Source organism: Cydia strobilella, chromosome 9 (assembly GCF_947568885.1).
Source record: "Cydia strobilella chromosome 9, ilCydStro3.1, whole genome shotgun sequence".
NCBI classification, from domain to species: Eukaryota; Metazoa; Arthropoda; class Insecta; order Lepidoptera; family Tortricidae; genus Cydia; species Cydia strobilella.
In genome coordinates, this window is record NC_086049.1 from 9613377 (window position 1) to 9639069 (window position 25693).

At 43.1% G+C, this 25693-nt stretch overlaps 1 protein-coding gene across 5 annotated transcripts in view; it reads right to left on the reverse strand.

The window, feature by feature from the left end:
• Positions 1-25693, reverse strand: part of LOC134744217 (mitochondrial uncoupling protein 4) — a 38017-nt gene that overhangs the window by 4149 nt on the left and 8175 nt on the right. For 4 of the 5 annotated variants that reach the window (XM_063677942.1, XM_063677941.1, XM_063677938.1 and 1 more), the window contains exons 2-6: positions 15056-15185; positions 13898-13977; positions 12343-12538; positions 11588-11764; positions 10771-10993 (exon numbers count right to left, since the gene is read on the reverse strand). In XM_063677942.1, the coding sequence (XP_063534012.1) occupies positions 10771-10993; positions 11588-11764; positions 12343-12538; positions 13898-13977; positions 15056-15158 (779 nt within the window). In that variant the 5' untranslated portion in view covers positions 15159-15185. Of the gene's footprint in view, positions 1-10770; positions 10994-11587; positions 11765-12342; positions 12539-13897; positions 13978-15055; positions 15186-22654; positions 22763-25693 lie in introns of those variants that run through there. The other variant, XM_063677940.1, reaches the window with a different exon arrangement.

Genomic DNA, 25693 nt, shown 5'->3' on the forward strand with positions numbered 1-25693 from the left:
GACACAATTCAAAAGTTAATCACGGTCTGTATCCCGGTCAATATAAGTCTAGTGAAACTAACCGTGAATCGTGAATCATTCAAAACTCTAATTAATGATCTACTGATGTTTATTGTATTGAAATCCGTGAAATAACTTAGGCGCTAGAAGAAAAAATATGATTTAACTTTCGGTGTCCCCTCAAGGCGGCTGTATTGTTTTTTTTTTTTTAACAAGTGTAAACAGGTTGTTAAGAACAAGAGGAATCTACCGATACCGCATTAAAAAAACCGTCCAGTATCTTAAGCTACAGGATGTACTGAATCATCAGTACTTAAACCCATAAGCCCATAACCCTACTTTTTGGTCTGGTTGGTGGTCTGGTCTGGTGGTTCGCAGTCGAGTAAAATGTTGATATTGGGGTAAGACGTGTACAAATGTATAAACAATAGTGGAATTCATATTCCTCAAAGTTTCCTATTAAGAAAATATCCTCTGAAAGGACATAGCGCAAAAAATTCGATTCAGCAAGTATTTTCTAACAAGGTGTATTTTATCCGCAAAGATATCTAGAACTTTTTTGTGTACAATTTAATAAGCTTTAATGTTGCCTTACACCATATTTTCATAGAGAACGTAGATTTAGAGTAAAACGCGAATTTCTCCATAATGGTACATATTTTCCAAGATGGCTGCAATTCCTCGAGGTTCCCAAATGTCAAATGGTGTGGACATGAAAAAGGGGCCGGTCGGGGTTTATTTATAATTAACATGAATGAATTGACAACGACGATATGTTTGGCAAAATTGGCTGACTGGGTACTTGTCGTGTTGATTTTGATGATGATTGGGTACCAATCAGTGTGGGTCCTTGTCGAAAGTTTCCATTTAGTTACGTAACTAAAGCTCTGCCCCAAGGAAGCTCGTAACTTAATTAAAGAAACCCATCTAATCAAATCTATTGGACGAAGCCGTTTAAGTTGTCAGAGAATTCATAAACTCGGACTCTCCAGTAATCGTATTTATTGTATGGGATTTACTTTTACAATGTTTACAAGTTTGTTTAGAGATAACGTTTAAAATTGAAGTGGATTGAAGTGTTGTTTGAACTATACCCACTTCAGTGTAAATCATGTTGGATTAGTTTTTGGACACTTCATTTTTAGGGTTCCGTACCCAAAAGGTAAAAACGGGACCCTATTACTTAAGACTCCACTGTCTGTCTGTCTGTCACCAGTAGGTACACACACAATATTCATTCCCAAACATACATTTTAAATTTGGGGCAACAATCTCCAAAACCTCGGTTTTATAGTAAAGTGCGTAAATTTTAACGCCTTTATCTATAACTAGCGACCCGCCCCGGCTTCGCACGGGTGCAATGCTGATGTAGCATACATCATATAAACCTTACTCTTGAATCACTCTTATCTATTTAAAAAAAAACATCAAAATCTGTTGCGTAGTTTTAAAGATCTAAGCATACATAGGGACTAGACATGTGCGCCGCGCCGGCGCGGCGCCGCCGCGCCGTAGACCCCACGCCGCCGCCGCCGCCGCGATTTTAAAAATTCGCGCCGTAAGCTAAATTTCGAAAAATTGAATTCACCGCTAGGTCGCGTACGACGGCGATCAAGGACACAGGCGGCAATTGACGCTTTCCTCGAAAAAGAGCACACCACGCGTGCAGTTTTTCTTTCGGAAATGATCAAGCGATTTGTCGACCCTACTGACATAGCTTCACCAGATCCAGTCACAATGCCAAGTACTTCAAAGACCGATACAACTTCCAGCCTTTTGAATAAACTGTCATTAAAACACAGCAGTTTCAGTTACGATGAGTACACAGATCCCGCTTTTCAGGAGTGCTAGAAATATCTGGCTACTGCGGTTTATTTGTTACTAGCTTTTGCCCGCGACTTCGTTTGCGTGGAATTAGTAATTTGGGTACCTTAATTCTTAAACAAATCTGCTTTTTAATCCGTCCTTTTTTCACCCCCAAATTGCTCCACACTATACATTTCCACCCCATTTTTTACACCCTTAAAGAAACATTTCAGAGATAAAAGTTATTCTATATCCTTTCCCACAGCTCAAAATATCCCCATACCAAGTTTCATCTAAATCGGATTCAGCGGTTATTGATTCCCCATACAAATTTCCACCCCCCTTTTCACCCCCTTGAGGGGTGAGTTCTGGGATAAAAAGTATCCTATGTCCTTCCCCGGGACTCAAACTATCTGTATACCAAATTTCAACTAAATCGGTTCAGCGGTTTAAGCGTGAAGAGCTAACACACAGACAGACAGACTTTCGCATTTTTAATATTAGTATGGATTCTCTTCCTTGGATCGCTGCACTAGCCAGAGCTGTACTGGCAACACCTGCCAGCAGTACGCCCAGTGAACGGGTGTTTTCAGTGGCAGGATTGATTCTCAACGCTAAACGATCGCGATTAGACGCGAGTAAATAAAATTCAATCGCCAATAGGGTTCGAAACGCCGGGATGTATTATATATTCAATATACGCGATATAATCCGTTTTCATAGTTTTATTTCATGAATTATGAGACCTAAAAAAGCTAAAAACTCCACTTTGTTTTTAATAAGAACCATCGAACAACACCCGACGACCTTGACGCCGGCGTGGTCCAGCCACGCCGCGAAAAATCTGCGGCGCGCCGCCGCCGCGAATTTTTATGGCGGCGCACACGTCTAATAGGGACTAGGGACAGACTTTGTTTTATACTATGTAGTGACTAAAGGTAGGTAGTACCCCTCTTACATACTTACTGCACCCCACACCATGACCGATGGTGAGCTCTGGAACCTAAGAACACTTTTCTGGTTGTACGGAATGTCTTCTATCCGTGGTGCCCATAATCGATCATATTGGGCATTATGAGGCTGTTCTAACACAAACAGTTTCTCGTCAGAAAAAACAAACTCGTCACCTGCGTGCCAAGAAAGTATCTTATGTTAGATCTGCACTCTTTTTTGTGGAAATACCATGTACTTTGCGTTTTTTATAAGCATGGCATCCAAGATCCACCCTCAAAATATTGTTAACCGATCGTCATAAAATAACAATTTGATGGCCTGTAATCCGTATGTCTTTAGAGCCAAGGTACTAAGATGTGTATTCAGACTTATTGGACACGGTGTAAGTTCCCGGAACCATTAACAACAGACCATCGTTTTCAGTTTAAACAATGCCCCATATCTAACGATATTAATTTCGTTGCCCTAAGTACTACGTAACTAGTAGCGCGGTAACCAGACAGAAAAGTTTGCATTTACCATCGATATTTTTGAATTATATGAACATTCAAAAGGTATGGGTACCTTTTGAATGTCTATAAACTATTCGGAGTGACGCCGTTAAAGAGCTAAACTCGATAAAATATATATTTTCTGATTCTGAAAGTAGTAGTATTTGAAAAGGCACGCCGATAGCGCAACGTCGGCGGCGGCGGCGCGAAAATTTTGTCGGCGGCTGCGGCGCGCCGCAGGGACCGGCCCGCTATCCCTTATCGGGGTTTTATAAGGGTATTGCATAAGGCTTAACTCACCATACCCTTTGCCAGACGAAACCCTTTGTTTTGGTTTTAAAAACCCTTATATAAAGCTACCACATTTGAGTAATCGGTAGCCCAAATACCCTTACAAAACCCTTATCATCCGTTCACCAACACCTTGCATATTGCTTATAAGGGTTAGCCTTATAAAGGGCTTCCCTTTTAGCATATAAGCGTGCTAATTTAAGTCGTCTACCTTGTTCATAAAGCACACATTAGAGGGGTGGAGTGGTGTGATGACCTCCCCGAGCGGGAGACGGGGGGAAGTTTGGGTGGGCTTCGGCCCGCCCAAAGGTCCGTCTGTCTCCTCTGGTCCACCCTGGGCAACGTCACTAGCGACTGGCATTCGTGCCTCTTTCTAGTCACGGCTAACATCCACACTGGTGTTGTCAGCAGGAGTGGGTTACTGCTGACAACCTACACACAACCCACCTGTGCTAGGACCTGCACAGTTGAGCGCCGTAAGCAAGGATGACGGGATCCTGGCGATTGAGCCATTGCCAACCCGCGTGGCAACACGTCTGCTTCGGCCCGAATTTCGGGCGAAACGGTGGCCCGGGCTACTAGCCACAGTCCGGGAAATGGTCTAGTGAGGTACCGTAGGTGGACTCACGGCAAGAAGTGGGAGGGCCGCAGAGGTAGTTTCGGCTGCTGATGTGGTGGTGAAAGGCCATGCTGAGGAGATTCGTTTAGGTGATTCTGGCGGAGGGCGTCTGACCTGGGCGACCCTACGTCCCACCTTCACAAATTTCCGATGTCGCGCAACTAGCCAACTTCTCACTTCTATACCCGAGTCGGTGTCCTAACGACTGAAAGCACCTTTTATATGTGCCGGTAAGCGTTCCCAATGTTGTGGGCCCTTGTAGGGTGGGAGCCGATGAGGATGAAGATAAAACGTACGAACTATGGATAACAGGTCGAACGAAAACCCCCAAGCTGATCCAGCAGCGTTCATCGCTAATGGTGAAGCCACACATGCGAGACAAGCTGTCCCAGAGACAGTGCGTCAAGCAAACCACCCGGCTGGTCAGCAACCTAGTTCATCTGGGGAGCAGACTGGCCCAAACACATTCCAGGACTGGCAGGTAGTGGACCGCAGGCCCAAGAAGCGACCCACTAGTGGGAAGCCTCACCCAGCCAGAGCCGGGACTTCTTCCTCTTCCAACCCACCCCCCCCTGTTCAACGTCAAGGTGGGGTGGCTAAGAAGAAGAAGAAAAATAAGAACCAGAGGCGCGCGGCTCGGCTAGCACGAGAGCAGCAACTGGGCACCACACAGACACACACACACACACAGACACACAACCCTGCAACCGAGGAGGGAGCACGGGCTTCTCAGAAGCCGGCACCCGAACCGGCGCCGAACAAGCAGGATGCTGCTGGCAAGCCTCCGCCGAAGGGGAAAGGTTCCATCCTACCCCCTAAGGCAGGAAGGTCGGCCAGTAGCCCTGCTGTTCCGACTGCAGTTCCACCCAAACGACGGCCAGGCAAGTTCGCACGAGCCACTGCTAAAAGGACGCGAGAAGAGTCCTTCTCCCCGCAAGGAGATAACAAAAAGCAGCGACTAGTGAGCCCCAGCCAACCGAAAGCGTCGTACGCACAAGCAGCGGCATCTGACCTGACGATCGTCATCACGGACGCAAAGTCGGGTAAGATCTCCGCTGAAACATCCCACGCCATTCTCCGCGGGTTGCACCAAGCAATCGTGGTGGAGGCGAGGAAGAACATCGTGGGAGCCCGGCCACCTAAATTCAAGGGTAAACCGGTTTTCGCTGAGGGGCAGCTGAGGGTCTTCGCAGAGGACGAATACTCGGCCGCCTGGTCTCAGCGATGCATCCAGTCCCTAACCTTGCCAGACATCTCCCTAACGGCAGTTCGCCAGTCGGAGATGGCAAGGAGAGTTAAGTGCGGGCTCCTTATACCCAACATCAACAACTCGTCCTGGGAAGACGTCCGTCAGGCAGCTGACGGACTGAAGTACCAGAATGAATGGGCCAAGGTCGGCACTTGGTCCATCATTGAGATACTGCGGCAAGACCAGGGGTGGTTTGTCGCCTTCACAATCCCCGAAGACCTCGTCCCCGCCTTTATGGAGAGGGGGAGATCCCTGAACTGTGGAGTGGGTAATGTCTACCTCAGGTTCAGGGGTCCCGGAGGCAAATACCTGGACCAGCCTCCCACCCTGCAGGACTCCACCCTAAGGGTAACGGGAGCACAGGTCCCTAGTCGACAGGCCCCGGGCACCCCCGGTCAGAGTAAATCTGCCTCCGGAGAGGAAGTTGCCCCCCCATCGATGCCCAAGCCAACGACAGCCGAACCCTCGGAGGATGAACTCCTTGGCACTGGTGACGAACCAGCCGGGACATCATCCGACGGTGAGTACCTGTCGGCTTGGATAGAGACGGGGCTGGCCGACATGTTGAAGGAGGGAGGGGAGATGCAAGACGGAGACCCCACCACCGACAACATGGACACCGGCTAGTGTCCTACAAGCAAACCTCCAGCACAGCGTGGCCGCTACGGCCCAACTGAGACGCTGCCTGGTAGGTTTGCCAACAGCCGTTGCCCTCCTACAAGAACCATGGGTGGGCAACGGTCACATACGCGGGCTCTCCGACACGAAAGGTAAGCTCTATTACTCCACGGTACACGCCGTCCCTAGGGCTTGTATCCTAACCACTAACAATATCATTGCACAACCGCTCACTGAGTTCTGTTCCAGAGACCTGTGTGCGATTAAACTACAAGTTCCACTGCCAACAGGCTGTCGCGACCTAGTCCTTGCCTCGGCGTACATGCCCGGAGAGGACGAGCCGCCGCCCGCCGAACTACAACGACTGGTCAGCCACTGCGAGAGAGCGGGCCTCGCATTAATCATCGGGGCCGACTCCAACGCACACCACCCGCTGTGGGGAATGGAGACCAGTAACAACAGAGGTAAGACACTTGTTGAATATCTTGTGACTACTAATCTAAACATTTTAAATGTAGGTGCCGAACCAACATTCGTAAACAAACGATGCAGGACGATTATTGACCTGACTCTGGCTTCGGAGGAGGTCAGTGAACTAGTCATGGGATGGCACGTCTCCCAGGAGGCCTCTTGCTCAGACCATAGATGGATTCGCTTCAATCTACTAGCATCTAGTGACACACCAACCGCCCGAAGGAATCCCAGGAAAACGGACCGAGCCACTTTCAGGAAGGTCCTAGGTGAAAGCCTCGACCTGCTTCCTCCGAGGGACGACTTCCGGGAACCGACTGAAATAGAACAGCAGGTAAACATCTTAACCGATGCCCTCGTAGACAGCTACCACAAGGCGTGTCCCTTAAAACCACCGGCAAGGACTGCCATAACGGGACACAAGTGGTGGGGTCCAGAACTGGAGAGACTCCGACGGAAAACCAGGAGACTCTTCAACAGGGCCATGAACACAATGGCCGAGGTAGACTGGGACAACTACTATGAAGCCAAGGCCAATTACAAAAAAAGACTGCGGTACTGGAGATCCTTATCATGGAGGAACTTCTGCAGCAGCATCGAAACACTAGACCACGCCAACCGTGTAAGGAAAACATTAGCGTACAAGACCACATCGCAATTGGGCTCACTCCGGAAACCCGATGGCACGTACACATCTTCCCCTGTAGAGACCCAACGCCTTCTCCTGGAAACTCACTTTCCAGGATGCGTAAGTCTCGCCGATGAAGATCAGCAGGATGAGGTATACAGTACAGCAGACAACAACTGGCAAATGGCGCACAGAGTCGTCACCGCTGAGAAACTCAGGTGGGCTATAAACAGTTTCCATCCCTTCAAGGCGGCTGGTCCGGATGGGATCTTCCCTGCTCTCCTACAGTGGGGTCTAGAGCCCATCCAGCAAACCCTGACCAGCATCATGGCAGCATGCCTAGCCTGGGGGTACGTGCCCAGGAGATGGAGGGATGTGAACGTGATATTCATACCAAAACCAGGTAAGAATGACTACACGGCGGCTAAATCCTTCAGGCCCATCAGTCTCACATCATTCCTGCTGAAAACACTGGAAAAACTGTGCGACAGGGATTTGAGGGATCGAACGCTAAAGAACACACCGATGCACAACAACCAGCACGCGTACAGCTCAGGTAAATCCACAGAATCGGCACTACACATGGTCGTCAGCCGCATTGAGAGAGCCATCCATGCCAAAGAACTGTGCCTTGGCACCTTCATTGACATCGAGGGCGCTTTCGACAAGACCCACTTTACCAGCATAGGGAATGCCTTGGATAGCCACGGCGCGGAACCCGGACTAACAAAGTGGATTATGAACATGCTAAACAAAAGAACTATAAGGTATGCAGGTGAACCGCAGGCCGTGGCGGCGGTGCGAGGATGCCCTCAAGGGGGAGTCCTGTCACCTCTGCTGTGGAACCTAGTAGTCAACAACCTTATAACCAAACTGAACGAGAAACACTTCTACACAATAGGCTACGCTGATGATCTGGCAATATTAATATCAGGTAAATTTGCCAGTACAGTCTGCGATCTCACCCAGGCTGCTCTTCGGATTGTAGAACGCTGGTGTAGAGAATTCGACCTATCAGTCAACCCCACCAAAACAGAAATGGTAATGTTCACCAATAAAAGAGCGCTTGGCAACTTTACCAGACCAACACTTTTCCAAACCGAGCTACAGCTGACCGATGAAGTTAAGTACTTAGGGCTAACTCTCGACAGTAAACTCAACTGGAACAATCACATCAACAAACGTATAGACAAGGCGGGAGTTGTCTTTTGGCAATGCAGAAGGATGATTGGTAAGAGGTGGGGACTCAACCCAAAAATTACTCTCTGGCTCTATAAGACCATAATCCGCCCCTTACTCTGTTACGGTGCTCTGGTTTGGTGGCCAAGAACAAACCTAGGCAACGTACGAGACAAGCTACAAAGACTCCAAAGGCTCGCATGCGCGGCCACCACTGGCTGTACGAGGTCCACACCGACTGCAGCCATGGAGGTCATGTTAAGCCTTCCACCGCTGCACCTACACATACAACAAGAGGCCAGTCTCTCAGCGGTAAGGCTGCGAGCCCTTAACATATGGTCCAACATCATAGGAGCTCTTCACACAACTTGCCTGGATAAGGTATATGACGAATTTCCAGTGCTCAATTCGGGCACGGATCGGATTCATAAACAAGCTATCTTCGACAAAAGGTACAAAATACAGTTATACGAGGACGACAATTACGAAGGACTCAATCCTCGGGAGCTCAGAATCTTCACTGATGGGTCCAAAACAGACAGCGGATCGGGCTCTGGAACCTTCTCAGAAGACCTGAACATGTCAATCACCACTCCGCTAGGAGCCCATAACTCGGTATTCCAGGCTGAGTGCATGGGCATCATAAACGCGGCGGCTGCCATTACTGCAAGGAAGGTAGTAGGATCCTCCATCCGCATACTCTCCGACAGTAGAGCAGTCTTGATGGCTCTAAAAAGCCATATAGTCACATCCAAACTTATACACGAATGCCACGAACGACTAATGGAGGTATGTCATAACAATAAGATCACCCTACAATGGATCAAAGGACACAGCGGATCCCGGGGTAACGATGCTGCGGACGAGCTTGCCAGGCAAGGATCGAGTGCGGGAGCGATTGGCCCAGAACCGATCCTCCCGATACCGTTTAGCAAGGTACGTTCAATGCTGCTGGCACGTACAGGGAAACTACACACAGAACATTGGCTAAACCAGACTGGATGCAGACAGGCCAAACAAGCCATGCCTGGCATCAACGGAAAGCTCACAAGGGTGCTCCTTCAATTAGGAAAGACCCGACTGAGCATGGTAACCAGTGTCATAACAGGTCATGGACTATTTAACAAACATCTTTTTATAACAGGTGTCACAGACAGTCCCCTATGCAGAGGATGCATGGAGACAGAAGAAACAGCCTCTCACGTGGTGCTGGAGTGCAGCGGAGTGGCCCCATACAGGGCAAAACATCTCGGATCCCCGAGAGACCTCCCCGAGGTCCTACTCAACATCAAAGGTTTGATAGGTTTCCTCGAGGAGCTGGGCTGGCAGGACTAGCCCACCCCCATGTCACGCAAAATAGGCGCCAGTCGTCGAGTTGCGGAAAATCGCCCGAACTACAATACAATACAATACAAGCACACATTACTTCGAATCCGAGCGATCGTCGGCGGCGACGGCGGCGTTCTTTGACTAGACACGTATTTTCTTTCCTTTTCATACACTACCGTAGATATATACTAATCCTGTCTCTTTCACGCAAAGGGAAACCTTTATAAAAAGCGCTTAAAGATAAGGGTAACCCTTATTAAGAGCTAGCCTTATTTTTGGTTAGCTTTTCGGTAAGGGTTAGTCAAAGGTAAGGGTATGAATGGGCTTGCAGTTCAATAGGGAAAGTCTTTCAATGTGTTAGCCGTGTTTAAGTGTCGCCCATTGAAAGGGTTTTATCGCGGAAAGGGTTGTCCGGTCCCTGGCGCGCCGGCGCGGCGCTCATATCTACACGGCGTATCTCATGAACCATGATAGCTACGACACTTGAAATTTTCACAGATAATGTATTTCTGTTGCCGCTATAACAACAAATACCTACTAAAAAGTACGGAAACCTCGGTGGGCGAATCCGACTCGCACTTGTCTGGTTTTTGTTTTCACGTATGCGCATAATATATATAAATTAATTAGTGATATCCTTTTCTATTCCGTATCATATTCTTATAATCGTAACACACATATATTATTTATACAGCACGGATACCACGTAGCATATCTCGAATCCAAGAGGGTTAGAATTACAAGCTATTAGCGAAGTGTTTGTGTTGGTACGAGTAGGATGGTGACTCACGATATACCAGTGTTGCGTGAGTCTAAAATTGCCGAGCAAAGTAAAACTTGGCTCACGGTCAAACAAAAACCCGCCTTAAGTTCTTTCCAAGACGTTTGTAAGGTCAACTATAGCCTAACAGGTACAGACTCGGAACAGTGGACAGCTGAAGCTCTATGTGACGTATGCTACCGACCAATGCGCCCAGAGATCTTCGAACTACGCCCAGACTCCAAAAACAGGAGAGCAAAACGCCATACAAATCCGGCCCGCAAAAAGGAAGCGAGAAAGCTGAAAGCTTTGCCGTGGCCATTGGGTATAAAATTTTGGAGACCCCAGACATAGTGCAACGGTGTATATTCATACCTCCCATCCGGACCGACGGGCTGATTCATCAGACGGGTCTTCATCACGTCTGCCGGCGTGCCCACAACGGCAGCTACAAAACCGGCCGCGAACGCCGCTCCGGCATGCACCAGCGCGTTGTCTGCCATGCCGAATTCCCGCATCAGGAATTGTTTGCTATAGTCATAGGCTGCCAAGTCGCCCATGTTGACTAGCGCTGCTCGTTGCACGTTTGGGACGGCTCCTAATAGACATAGACAGACACACAGCTGAGACATTTTAATGACAGAACTAACGTCTAACTTAATTATGTTTTGACACAATGAATATGCAATTTACAGGCAATTTAGCATACATCGAAAATTACCTAACCCCGGGACTCGAGGGATATTAAGTGATGTGATTTACTCTATATTCAAAAGTACCTAGGTTTAAATTCGTAATTAGGGACCTACTTTTGTATATGAAGTAGCCTGAAGTAGGTAACCCAAGAGGTTAATCAAAGAGAAGTCCTTCCCCTCATTTCATTCATTTCACCCCCTTAACCCGTGTAGCGCCCTACTGACACATGTGTCAGTAGTTAGTATAGGAATTCCATACTGCTGTGAAACTGGGGCGCTCCAGGGGTTAAAGAATGATTACCAGGATCAAACTCTCCAGAGTCCTTTCCTGTGACTTACATACCATACTATCTACTTACATACCAAATTTTTAAATTCGGTTCAGCGTTTCAAGCGTGAAGAGGAACCAGCCACACAAAGTTACTATCGCTTTAATATTAAATAAATATTGTATTTATGTTATAATTTTTATATATTAGGTATAATAAATTAGGTACCTCTCCAGAAGCCCAAAATCCCGCTCTCCCTATAGAGCAGCTTGTACGTCTGCCAGCAGCCAGTATACTTCGGCGGCTTGCCCTGCAGAACCCGCCGACCCTCGGCTTGCATCTGCACCTTCACCAGGTCCGTGGGCGACGCCACGAGCTGCGCCAGCGCGCCCGCCGCCAGCCCGCCTTCGCTTCAACAACACACGCGTTTAAACAAACAACACGTAATAAGGTAATGAGTTTTAATATAATTTTCACCACTCGCTCGGAAAACCTTAGTTTATAGCGCGAAATCTGCGTGCAAAAGTCTATTTTATCCGCTAGCAGGCAAAAGTCATTTGAATTTCGAACACGATGAATATGTGTGCTCTTGTTTATTTTGTTTTTTCTTGCTTCTCGCATTTTTCTCGCTGTAGTAAGGTGAAAAGTTGTGTGTTCCGCACGGCTGCAAAATTATTTGGCGTCTCGTGTCTTGAACGATATTTTATTTTACATGCTGTGTTATTTTTCATGCAAATCTGATTCTCAATACGCGTCAATTGTTTTCGAACACAATGCTTTTACTTGTGTTTTGTGTTCTCCGGAATTCATTGTTTGATGCTCAACAACGAAACGACAAAACGTATCGGCTTTATTTATAGTCCATTCAAAGTATGAAAATAATACAGAACTCTACCAAAGACGAACCAGTTACAGAACTTTGCAGTCGAATTTGTGCTTTAACATTCAAGAAATAAAAATTTTATTGGAAAATCTAAACCCACCCAAAGACGCGGTTTTCAGAGACGTTTTTCCATCTTCATCCTTGAACCTGTTTCTGAATTCTTCATAGACGATGAGACGGCTGCCCGAGTATATGATGTGTCGTTGGAACATGGGCATCAGGCCGCTCCATAGTTTTAGAACGCCTTCTTGTTTTGCGATGCCTACTGCTGTTTTTATCATGCCATGGTTCTCGATCTACAAGATAAAACGTTTTGTTAGGGGTCCCTTTGTTTGACATAATTATTGAAAGTCATAATGTAATGATTTTCATATTATCATTAGTCATAATTCTGAAACCGTTAACTTTTCAGGATTTTCCTCAGGTTATCCTGTAGATAGGTTGCGTTAGGTTAGGTTTCTTTTATAGCAATCCTGAAAAGTTACGCGTTTCTGAGAAAAACCAAATTATATGACTAACGATAATGTGGACAAACAAAACATTATGACTTAAAATATGGGAAACGATAGAGACCCGTTTTGTTATGGGATGCTTTTAGGGCTAAAAATGCGACGATGCGGTGAAATTGAATTTTACCACACCAGCTGGTAACGGCTCTCTTGATTGTTCAAAAACTGATGAAAAAGGTTTCATTTTATCATTTTATTCACATCGTGTATGTAGTAATCAAATGCAAATTTTGAGTTGTTTCCTTATGTTGGCTGGTAGAATTGACTTTTAAATGATTTTAAATGATATAGTACATTTCGATGCTAGTGCGGAAAGTACATATCCGCACGTGTATCGAACGACGTTTTTTAATACAGTTGCGAAAAAATAAGAAAAACAACAAATAAGGAATTCGAAACTTTTATATTATTAATTCTGTGACACTGACATCATTGACATTGACATTATGAAGGTTATATGAAGGTTTTTCTAGCTTTTATTCAACTAGAATAGATTTTGTTATTATTATTATTGAACCCACTTCAATGAAAGTTTTTTTTTTTCAAATGCATGTTCTATAAGATAGAAACAATTGTAAATATTAAAATATTGTACTATTATTACCTAAATATCGTTATTTACGATTATTGGTGTATCGTATATTTATAAAAACAATATCGAATGTTGCCTTTGGAAACTTAAAACATTCTTGCATTAAGAAAATACGACTCTTCTTTGACAGGCGTTCCGTTCCATTCAGACAACGGTTTTTCAACATTAAAAAATAAACGTGTTATAATACTTATAATGATGAAGAGGCGTAAAACCAACTTTCCGCACGCTAAACAGCCACGTAAAGTAGCACTTTTTGAGCAACTGTATTAAAAATTCATTTTGAATCAATTTAAATTTTACAGTTAGTATTTTCCTTGTGATGGTGTGGTGAAAAATTTGGTGTTTCACTCGGTGGCAAAATTTGTTTAACCCTCGTGCCTTGAAACCCCTGTGGCAACGCTCAAGATTCCATTTTTCGAATTATGGAATCTTTCGCTTGCTCGGGTATAAATATTAGCACGAGAGGTTAAATAACAACTTTGCCCCCTTGTAAAACAAATACTTAACTATTTGATAGCTAATAAATGTGTGTTAAATTATAATTATAGTACCTTATATCCGGCTTTGTTAGCAGCTGCGACTTCAGACTGAATTTGCAGCCGCGTCTTCGTCAAGTCAAAGGGGTACGTTGCTGCAAAAGACAGTATCTAAAGGACACTTTTATATTATTAAATATTATTTATTTTCTTAAAATATGGCAATCAATCGAAAATAGTTAACTGGTAGGGTATCCTACTGTTACTGTTAGATCCTACATCCTACCTATAGTACTGCTACTGGTAGAATACATTTCTTTTATCTAAGCCGGGGATGGACAGACAGACTGACTAACAAGACGGAACCACAATTTTTCCAACGTTTTAAAAATTCCCCAGCTTTTCCCGCAATTTCATTTAAATGTACATCCGAGCCGAGGCTTTGCTGATTGCATCTCTAATTATTTACCAAAAGTTCAACATCGTCATGCTTCTTTAGAAAACATATTATGACTAATATGACGTTAGCGACGTTGTCGTCTCTTGGAAACCGAGGTTTATGTACATGTCAACTCTATAAGAGACGTATTAAGGTCGCATTTAAGACGATTAATTAAAATAGGTTTGTAATGTAAAGGCAAGGTAGTCGTGCCTACTTACGTCAGTGGAATAGAACCCATCGGCGGCGGGGCGTTTAATGGAACCTACACCGGCGGCACTCAGCGGGGCGTTTCTTGCATGTCTAATAGGATTTTGAACTTGATATTCTTGATAGCAACGAGTAAAAAAGTAGAGTACTTTCGTCGTACCCGGATCGGTGACGCGTAGTAGAACCGCCTGGCATATACTTAAGATAATAGTAGTAGTAGTAGTAGTAGTAGTAAACTCTTTATTGTACAAATATACACATTAAAAATTACATGGTACAAATAATAAAATGTACAAAGGCGAACTTATCCCTTTGAGGGATCTCTTCCAGTTAACCTTTGAGTAGATGATATACGGAGGATGATTTGAGTAGATAATATACGGAGTGTTGGACTGCAGGACTGTTGACGTACTTCCATCGAGCTCAGGCTCCGAGCACGGCTACCGCGTAGCGCAGGCTCACCGAGTTCGGTCAGCGTTTTGTTCGTAGTATGTACCGACTGACATGGCTTGCTGTATGGCATAATAAAATTGGCCTAGCATATAGGAGAATATACGGTACGGAGTGTTAGACTGTTGACGTACCTCCTTCGGCGGCCCAGGCCCCCAGCACTGCAACCGCGTAGCGCAGGCTCACCGAGTCGGTGGCCTGCGACGCGGGGTGATCAGCGTTGCGTAGAACCGGCATGGCGACTTGATGTCACGTCGCCCATACCTGCCGACAAAATTAAAGTCAATAGGTACTTAATAAATCCCGAGTGCTATATACGTAATGGTAATGGTAACTACTAATTACCACACTTGACATTACTTTAAAAGTACAAAACTATAGGCCTTGGCTAAGAAGGATGCGTGACTTGGGAGAGAGCGCTCAGTCTCAGACCCTATACATAGTCTCCGGACCCAGACCACTGAACTAGGTACGTTAGTACCTATCGACTATTCGCTTTCGATTGAAGAGTAACCGGCGGTCGATATCCGCATGTTATGTAAACTAAACGACCTCGGTAACTACATACATTATACATATGACAGCTTCTATTCCAAGTATCCATTGTTTCAGTGCCCTTCTATTAGCTGTAATTTACGGAACGCTAAAACTAACAAGTTTATTGTTTTTCATCACACAGCTGGTAAATATTTTTAAAGGTTCTCTTAATTGTTCAAAAACTGATAAGTTGCATTTTATTTGTGAATAAAATAAAATGCAACTTTCTTATCAGTTTTTGGATAATCACTTGTGAGGCAAAGTAGGTAATCAAATGAAAATTTTGAGTTGTTATGTTGTGTTTTGTATCGACTATTCTCTTTCGATTGAAGAATAACCGGCGGTCGATATCCGCATGTTATGTAAACTAAACGACTTCGGTAACTACATGCATTATACATATGACAGCTTCCATTCCATGTATCCGTTGTTTCAGTGGCCTTCTATTAGCTGTAATTTACGGAACGCTAAAACTAACAACTTTATTGTTTTTCATCACTCAGCTGGTAAATATTTATAAAGGTTCTCTTGATTGTTCAAAAACTGATAAGAAAGTTGCATTTTATCTGTGAATAAAATAAAATGCAACTTTCTTATCAGTTTTTGGACAATCATTTGTGAGGCAAAGTAGGTAATCAAATGAAAATTTTGAGTTGTTTTCTTATGTTTGCTGGTAGAATTTACTTTTCAATGATGACTGAAAGATAAATGTTTAATAACTTTGCTTTGCTTTGCTTTGATTTTGTTTAATATTTTACAATTAGAATTTTCCTTGCGTTGGTGTGGTGAAAAATTTATAAGAACCTAATTTTTATCTACCTCTTAAACGAAAGAATTCGCGTATCAAGAATATCAAGATACGTAGGTAAGAGTATGTCTTATAAACTGAAATAGATTTCATGTAGGTAACTACTGTAACTAGTAAAATCGGCGTCTTCAGCTGAAACTGAAGAAGCCGGTTCAAATCCGAAAGATAAGTAAGCAGGTAAACTACATGTAATTAGTATGTATATAATTGTACTCGTAATCGTCTAATAATTAACATTACAGATGTGCAAGTTGCGGAAAGTTTCAAAAAAGTTCAGGATTTTTTTTGTAAAAATTTCATAGGAAATTAAGGAAACTTTCATTTTAAAACGGAAAATTTCGGGCCCTATAAAAAATATGAGATGTTTCCAAAATGAATCAATGCGGAACTTTCGCAATTATGGGAAATTTTCGACGGCACATCAGTACAATAACGTGTCACAAGAAGGAAAATAGAATTCAATACGGAAAAACTACAAAGTGGCTGATCACGAATGTTCTAATTCTACTTCACGAATGGCCGGTTTCACGATTTTGGGAGATGGCCAGATGTGTAGGTATCTAATGCTGGGCATCGGTACTGCGCTGTCAGATACGGCCTAACCTGACCGAAATTGGTATTTTATGCAATAGGTACCTATATACTTTCGCAACAAACGGACATACAGATGTAGGGGAAACTGTCGTACCTTGGACCTAGTTTTACCTCGGACACATGGCAATATTTCCACATTGCCACGGTTGTTAAAATATTTCATTTATATTATTTGAAACTTTATTAGTATAAAAACCGGCCAAATGCGAGTCGGACTCGCGCAAGAACGAGTTCCGTACCATTACGCAAAAAACGGCAAAATAAACCACGTTTGTTGTATGGGAGCCCCTCATAAATATTTATTTTATTCTGTTTTTAGTAGCCATTCCTAGGGGTAGCCTGATTCCCTACAGGACGCGTCCCCAGGCGGCGGAATATCTAATCTAGCGCGACTTCAAGTATGGACTCGCGTGCGAGACAGAGGTGTTGTTTCTTGGACACTTTTCCCTTTTTTTTCGTCAACGTATCCCATCAAAATAAATAACCCACTCTTTAAATTTTATATCGTATAAGATAGTTTATTAATGTATCTTATGATATTCGAATCCAGGGTGTATCGAGGGTCGGGTATCCATTCTGACCACTTCCTGGTAATGTGCCGATTAAGTGGCTTGTTTAAAGGATGGAGACAAAGACCCCGTACAGTTACTGCCGATTTAAAAAGAATAAAAGTGGAGAATTTGCAAGAAGAAGGAGTAAATGATGAGTATAGGAGTAGATTAAAAACCGAATTCAATGGTATGGATGAGATTAGTGAAACTGAACAATTGTGGAATAGTTTTAAAAATAAAGTAGTAAGTGTGGCAAGTGAAGTACGTGGAGTAAGGAAGAGGCACAAAGGAAAAAAGGAGAAGAATGTTTGGTGGGATAAAGAAGTGCAAGAAGCAGTGTGTAAGAAGAAAAAGTTGTGGTTGGATTGGTTAGCCACAAGAGCTAACCAAAGAAATCACACGGCTTCATTTGTCGAAGTCAGTGAAGCGAAAAAGGATTATAGAAGAATGAAAGTGTTAGTAAAGGAATTAGTAGACAGAAAGAAAGACGAACAGAAAGATAAAATGGAAGAAAGGCTCTCTCAAGATTTCCAAACAAATATAAAGTTTTTCTGGAAATCCGTTCGTTTAGCCAGGGGTAACACCCAGAATTCTGAGCTAAAGTCAATAAAAGACAAGAATGGAAGATTAGTGAATGAGGAAGAATGCATCTTAGAAAGACGGAAAGAGTATTTTGAAAGTTTGTTTGATAAAGAGGAGGCAAGCACGTCAATTTCGGAGTTGAATGAAAGCATTGAAAATGTGTCGTAGTATTAGCATGGATGAAATTGTGAAAGCGTTGAAAGGAATGAAATCAGGAAAGGCTGCAGGGTATGATAGAATTTCTGTCGAGATGCTGAAAGCTGGACAAGGCATTGTAGCAAGTCAGTTGTACCGCCTTTTCAATATGTGCTTCAGAACCGGTCAAGTGCCCAGGGACTGGTGCAAGGCCGTCATTGTACCTCTTTACAAAGGAAAGGGATCACAACTGGATTGCAAAAACTACAGAGGCATTAGCTTACTCAGCGTCGTCGGCAAATTGTATGCAAAGATATTGATTAAAAGAGTAGTGAAAGAAACCGATGAGAAAGTATGGGATGCACAAGCGGGATTCCGAAAGGGTATGGGATGTACGGATCAAGTCTTTTCCTTGCGATGCATAGCCGAAAAGTATTTGGCCAAAGGTCAGAAGGTCTATTGCGCTTTCGTGGATTTGGAAAAGGCTTATGACAGAGTGGTGAGGAATGAACTTTGGTCGGTACTGTCGGTGTATGGATTGAGCGGCCGTCTCATTCAGGCACTGAAATCGCTCTATGAGGATTCCAGTGCTTGTGTGAGAGTAAACGGGTCGTACACTGAGTGGTTTAGCATCGAAAAGGGTGTTAGGCAGGGATGTGTAGCGTCACCGTGGCTGTTTAATCTGTTCATGGACAGTAGTTTGCATGATTTGAGAAATGATGAATGTGGGCTGAGAATGAGTGGGCTACCCGTCAAATGTCTTCTTTACGCTGATGACCTGGTATTGCTAGCGTCATCGGGTGAAGAGTTGCAGGAGATGGTAACTAGAATGCATGGATCTTTTGAAAGGAAAGGAATGAAAATAAATGTAAGTAAGACGAAAGTTATGGTATTTGAAAAGGAGGAATATATGACAAACTGTGGAATTTTGATTGGTCAAGAAAAAGTAGAACAAGTGAGAGAGTTTGTGTATCTGGGAACATTATTCACTAGGGACGGTAAGCATGATAAAGATATTGAAAGGAGAGTGAGTGCTGGAAATCGCGTGAATGGGGCACTTAACGCTTTTATGAGCAGCCAGAAGGTGTCGCAAAAGGCACGTTTGGCTGTGCATAGAGGGGTGCTGGTGCCTACACTTATGTATGGTAGCGAAAGTTGGGTATGGCAGAAGAGGCATCAGAGCCAAGTGAATGCAGTGGAAATGAGAGCGTTGAGAAGTGTGTGTGGTGTGAGATTACAAGATAGAATTAGGAACAGTGTGATAAGGGAAAAGTGTGGACTGAGCGAAGAAGTAGTGACAAAAATTGAGAAAGGTATGTTGAGATGGTTTGGACACGTGGAAAGAATGAGTGAAAGAAGGCTAACAAAGAGAGTGTATATGGGAGAGGTAGAAACGGGAGTTGGAAGGGGCAGACCTCGGCGGACTTTCTCTGATCAGATCGGGGAAATCCTAAAGAAAGGCCAGGTCAAGAGCACCCTAAACCGGCGAGCGTGTATGAGGAATGTTATGAAAGTGAAGGAAGCGAAAGAGGTATGTCAGGATCGTAGCAAGTGGAAATCCGTGGTCTCTGCCTACCCCTCCGGGAAATAGGCGTGATTATATGTATGTATGTATGTATTCGAATAAACAATAGGTACTTAATTCTGCAGCCTTTTTTTTTTCTAAAAATCATAAAAGAAAAAACAGCTTCCGTCAGGTACTGGCTCATACACATTTTTTTATAGTATGCTTAACTCGTTCGCCTCTTCTTTGTAGACATCGCTAACTTAAGGGAATCTCAAGCAAATCTTTTGATACTTGAGACTCAAATAAGAAAAACGGGTCGTTTCGTTACCTTTAATCGTACCACAGAAGTGAACTTTTTCTAAAATGGGTTGACCTAACGAAATAATATCAAAACAGGATAATTCCCACTTTTATTTAACTAACTCTTAGAATTCGTAATGAGTGTATAAAACGACGTGATTGAGTGGGTGGTGTAGGTATAGAGCCGGAGCTATCATCCCGCCGCTGCCTTTGCTGATTGCATGAGTGATTATCAAGAATGACTTTGTCGATAATTTATCACAAATGGCCAACATTAAGAAAGGTAAGTGCTCAATAGGCAAGCCAGTAGGAATCAAGTTCTCATCTATCTCTCGGGAGTCTCGGGCAACTTAAGCATACTATTACTTATTCTGTGACTTAAGTAGGCAATTAAAAACGTGACATCAAATTCAATAAACATGTCTTATTATATTATATTATATCTTAATCAACTTATTGATAAACAGAAGTTAGTGCGTTTGTTAATGATAATGATACACAGATCCGGTCACAAAATCCTTAATATATATGTTTACCTACCTACTTAATTAACTATTAATTGTTACTAAGTAAATAAAATAGTACTATTTACTCATTTTGCATTCGACAGACAGTACTGTCGAAGGCAAAGATATCGATCTAGACAAATGGCTCTAAAATATGTGAACGCGACTTTATTGTCTAAGGTGTAAAAGCGTACACATATTTTTGAAACTTTGGGAATGTATATATATTTATGCCCTTGACTGTAACTACTAGCTACTCTCTGATCAGTCGAAACAGCGATTTCTTTTTTTATTAATTTCCGGTTGGTGTCATATTTGTTCAGTACCAATCACCTCGTGCACTATGTCAAGGGGTTGAAAAACACACCTGGATAAGCTTGCTTAGACAATAAATGTGACGTTTTCAAGTAAAAGGTACCACATTGTCGCTTACCATAAGGACGAAATTTGCTAGTATCTTTATAAGAATAACCTGTCAGAGCATCCTTATATCAAGCGACAAAGTGGTACCTTTTGCTTGAAGACGACACAAATATTGAAAAACCGGCCAAGCGTTATGGCCGGCGTTTCAAGGGTTCCGTACATTACACAATTTAAACAATTTATTTTTTCTACTCGTCGAGTATAATCTGTGTATAACGACTTCATATGCAACACTACAACCTTACTCTTTTCAACGTCGGATAGTCTATGGCACTTCCGACTTAAGCATAAGAATTTTATCGATATGGTTTAGTCAAGTATAAAATTTTTGAAAATAGAACTTCATACATTTCAGTAAAATATTTCTTGTTTAAGGAGACTCGATTCAATGCAAATTAGCCTACTTAAACACGCTGCTGCGTCGCATCTGCTTTGTGATTGGTTGGCCAACAATTGCTTCATAAGTCATAAACGCGCATGTGACACCCTTCGTATAGCAACATCCATATCCTACGAAAACCGATTAGCGTTGCTTGTTAGTCTCCATAGGCTACGGTGGCCAAAATCGAGAAAAAAACTGTCTTAAAATTGAATTTAGCGCGGAGCAGGTACCAGGGCCTCATGAGTTACGAGGAGGTGTCGTTGACCAACCCGCCGGGGGCGCCGGGCCCGGCGGCCGGTGCGCGTACGAGTATGAAGGTATCCCGGGCTGCGGCAGCTCGCGTATCTTAGCTGTATACTTTTGGTTTGTTTACCTAAGTATATGATTCTACTAGTTGAAAGTATTATTTTTTTGTCTCGTAGAAAAAGTATTGTATACAATAGTGATATAATCAAGCTTTTCAATCTCGTACCTTAACTTAAGCAACTCAGCAAGCTTCGTTGCTTAAACACGGTACTCGACTGAAAAGCTCTATTATATCACCATTGTATAAAATACTATTTTATGTGAAATGTCGTTAAAAAAACCCGTAGGGGTCGGATAAAAAACTAAGTAATTAAGTCCGACTCACGCTTGACTGCACATTTCTAATAGGTTTTCCGGTGATAAACATCTATTTTGTGTATTTTTTTCAGAATTTTTGACACAGTAGTTTCGGAGATAAAGGGGGGAATGGTCATTGTTTGCCTATTTTATTGAATAACTTCTAAACTATTTATCTTAAAATTATAAAAAAAATATATTTGAGATTGTCACAATGAGCTCTTTCATTTGATATGTAACACGATATAGTTTGACAAACTTTATTTTTTTATTTTCTCATTTACCCCCCAAAAGTGGCCCCCGTGTTTAAAATTAATATGTTTACATTACATGTCCATCTTTGGGTCACAAACTTACATGTGTACCAAATTTCAACTTAATTGGTCAAGTAGTTTCGGAGAAAATAGGCTGTGACAGACGGACAGACAGACAGACAGACGCACGAGTGATCCTATAAGGGTTCCGTTTTTTCTTTTGAGGTACGGAACCCTAAAAATAAACCAAGACCTACTGACCTATGTACCAAAATCGGAAGTTAAGTGTCATATACCTTTAACCTGAACATTTACACAACACTTAATAAATTAATTGATATTCATCAATATTAAGCAAAATAATCTACTTAATCGTTTAATGATTATGTGAGACCTGTACTTATGTACCTTACCTATGTTGAACAAATAAATGCTTTTGACTTTTTGACTTGATAATATCCTTAATCTTACAGCCCATTTTGATAACGCTTACTTACAAGCCGACTTTTCAAATATTTGAAAATATGTAAAAAAATATACAAAATAAGTACCTTGGTCGACCAGAGATTGAGATCACCACTCGTTGCGATAGCGACGCCGCTACTGATAGCGAAGTGCGTTACACCAGTAACACGCTAATTCTGTGTCACGCTTTTATATTATACATAATATGTATTATACACAGTATATTGTGTGACATCGGTTAGTAGTAATTGAGTGCGTTCTAGATCGAGCAAAGTCGGAGATGTTGTGGTAAAGTCCGTAACTGGCGTGGCGTTTAGAATGCATTTGGGTCAAACACAAAACTGTGTTTGCGTCTTTCCTGTAGACCTACCCAAAAGTTAGGGGCTATAAAGTTTAATTTTCTTATTTAACCCAGACCTTTACTACATAAAAAGGTACGTACTCCTTTTATTTGGATAAGTATAATAAAATCATTACCTACATGCCCACAAGCTATTGCCCACAGGAGAGAAAACTTGTGTGCTCGTCCGAACTGTACAGTGAGTCGCGAAATTGCATAGAGATATACCTATTATAAATGAATTCATTGATTAAGCGCTATGCACTTTTACGGCAGACGGTACATTTATCTCTCCTGTGGGTATATATTTACATAGGTAATCATTTTATCATACGAGTACTTATCCAAATAAAAGGAGTACGTACCTTTTCATGTGGATAAGGGTTAAATAAGAAAATTAACCTTTATAGTCCTTAACTTTTGGGTATGTCTACAGGAAAGACGCGAACACAGTTTGACCCATTTTTGACCAAGCTGAAAAGGAGACGCTTTACTCGCGCTTCGGGCTATTTCATATTTTGTACTCAATGGTTTGCCCCAAGGATCTGTGCTCGCTCCCCTGCTCTTGTGACTTACCTGCCACGACCTCGCGAAAGTTTGGCTACGCTGACGACCTGGCCCTAATAACTCAGACAAAGCGTCTAGAAGCAGCAGGTCATCTTGCAAAGAGACCTAGAGGTGATGGACGAATATTTCCAGCGCTGGCGCCTGTACATGCCCGAATTCCAGCAAGACAGACCTGACAGAAGTCTGGTTGTTTTCATCTGTCAAATAGGCTAGCGAAAAAGCAACTGGAAGTTAAGTTCAGAGGTACAGTCCTACGTCATAACTTCTGCCCAAAATACCTCGGCGTAACCCTTGATAGGAGCACCACCACCACCACCTTGATAAGTTGTCTGGAAAGCTGAAGACTAGGAACAACATCATCCAGAAGCTCACAGGAACGTCATGGGGCGCCAGCGCTGCCTGCCTAAAAACCACTGCTATGGCCCTCGTCCATTCGACGGCAGAATACTGTGCACCTGTATGGATGAACAGTGCACACGTGGCCAGAGTTGACGTCGAGCTCAACCATACAATGAGGATCATCTCGGGCTGCATCATGCCTACGCCTATTTGCTGGTTACCGGCTCTAAGCAGCATTACGCCACCAGGAATTCGCAGACAAAAATGCCTATCACGGGAGATCATTAAAATGTCTGGAAACTTATTGCTGCCTATCCATCAAGACCTGGAGAACCTCAAAAATAGCCGACTTAAGTCGCGAAATCCACCAGCCAAAGCCACAAGCATGGATACACATAACCTGGCATGGAATGATAAACAAGCGTGGGAAAAAGAATGGGAATCCCAGCAGCAGCATGATGTAGACAACACCATCTTAGAGTTTACCACACAGGAACGGCTCATAGGATTCAACGAAAGCCGACAAATATGGTGTGCATTAAACCGTCTAAGGACTGGTATCGGCAACTGTGCGTACCTCTGGCACAAGTGGGGGTGGAGCGAGTCGGCGGCGTGCGAGTGTGGAGATCCGAAACAGACCATACATCATATGGTATTTCAGTGCCCTGTTACCAGATATAATGGCCCAGTTGAGGATTTTAAAAATCTGACAGAGAGCGCAAGTTTGTATCTGCGGAAGTGTAAATTTTGATGTTAAGTTTAATTTAAGAAGTGTGTGTATTGATTGCCATACGATAAATAAATACTCAATACTAATTCAACTACTTCAATACTACGATACTACTACAAGTACTACAACTACCTATACAATACAACTACTACAATACTAGTTCATACTACGATTACTACGTGCCGTTAATTTAAGACTTCTAAAAACTTACAACCAAATTAACTCATACTAAACAATGACAAAAAACGGCAAACTTTTACTTTAATAAATATCTAAAGTAAACATTTGAGCACGCATTGTAATAGAGCTGAATTACTCTAATTTTTCATTTACCCAACTATACACGCTTACTCATTGTGCTAATGAGGAAGTGCTTTAACTGGTTGCTTGGACTGTGGAGTGTGGACCGTGCAGCCCGTGCAGGGGTTAAATTGAGCATAATGAACGATCAAGTGTGCATTGTGAACTATGCCACCAGGCGTTGTCACACCGGGGCCGCGATATTTTTGAAGGTACCTACATGTATCCTTTTGCCGCCAAAAACGTTTCGTGAGGTCATATTTTGAACACACCATAGTGAAATTCGTGAACCTGATCTGAACATTCGGAACTTCCGGATGTTCCGATCAGGTTCACGATGGTGTGTTGTTATAATAGGCGTGGCGTTCAAAAGATGCTAAATGTGTAGTAACTCGAGCGTCGTAGAGCTATTGGAATCGATAGAGATGATAAAAGGTTATATCATATTTTCTTTTTTAGCGAGCAGGAAAACGCCTACAGATTTTTAAAAATGTAAATAAACCACGATGTGGAGTTACTCGAGCGCGTCAGATATATATTGGTAGTGTCAGTCAGACATCATGTCTCTGATGATGTCCTCCCAGACGTATCCGTCGACGGCGACATCCCGACAAGCGTTTTATTTTTATATTATTAATGTTATTATTTTTAAAAGGGTTTTTATTAACTATTACACGCATGGGCGCGAGCGTGACTAGCAAATCCAAATTTGTTTTTGAAAGTCAGACAGCACGAAGCACAGTAGAGCTGGCCAGATGAGTTGTAGGTGTAGTTGTAGGAGGGCTTGGGCCGACTTTTTCGGAGCTGACGTTTGGCGTCAAGACCTTCATGTCTCTGATAACAAGGGTA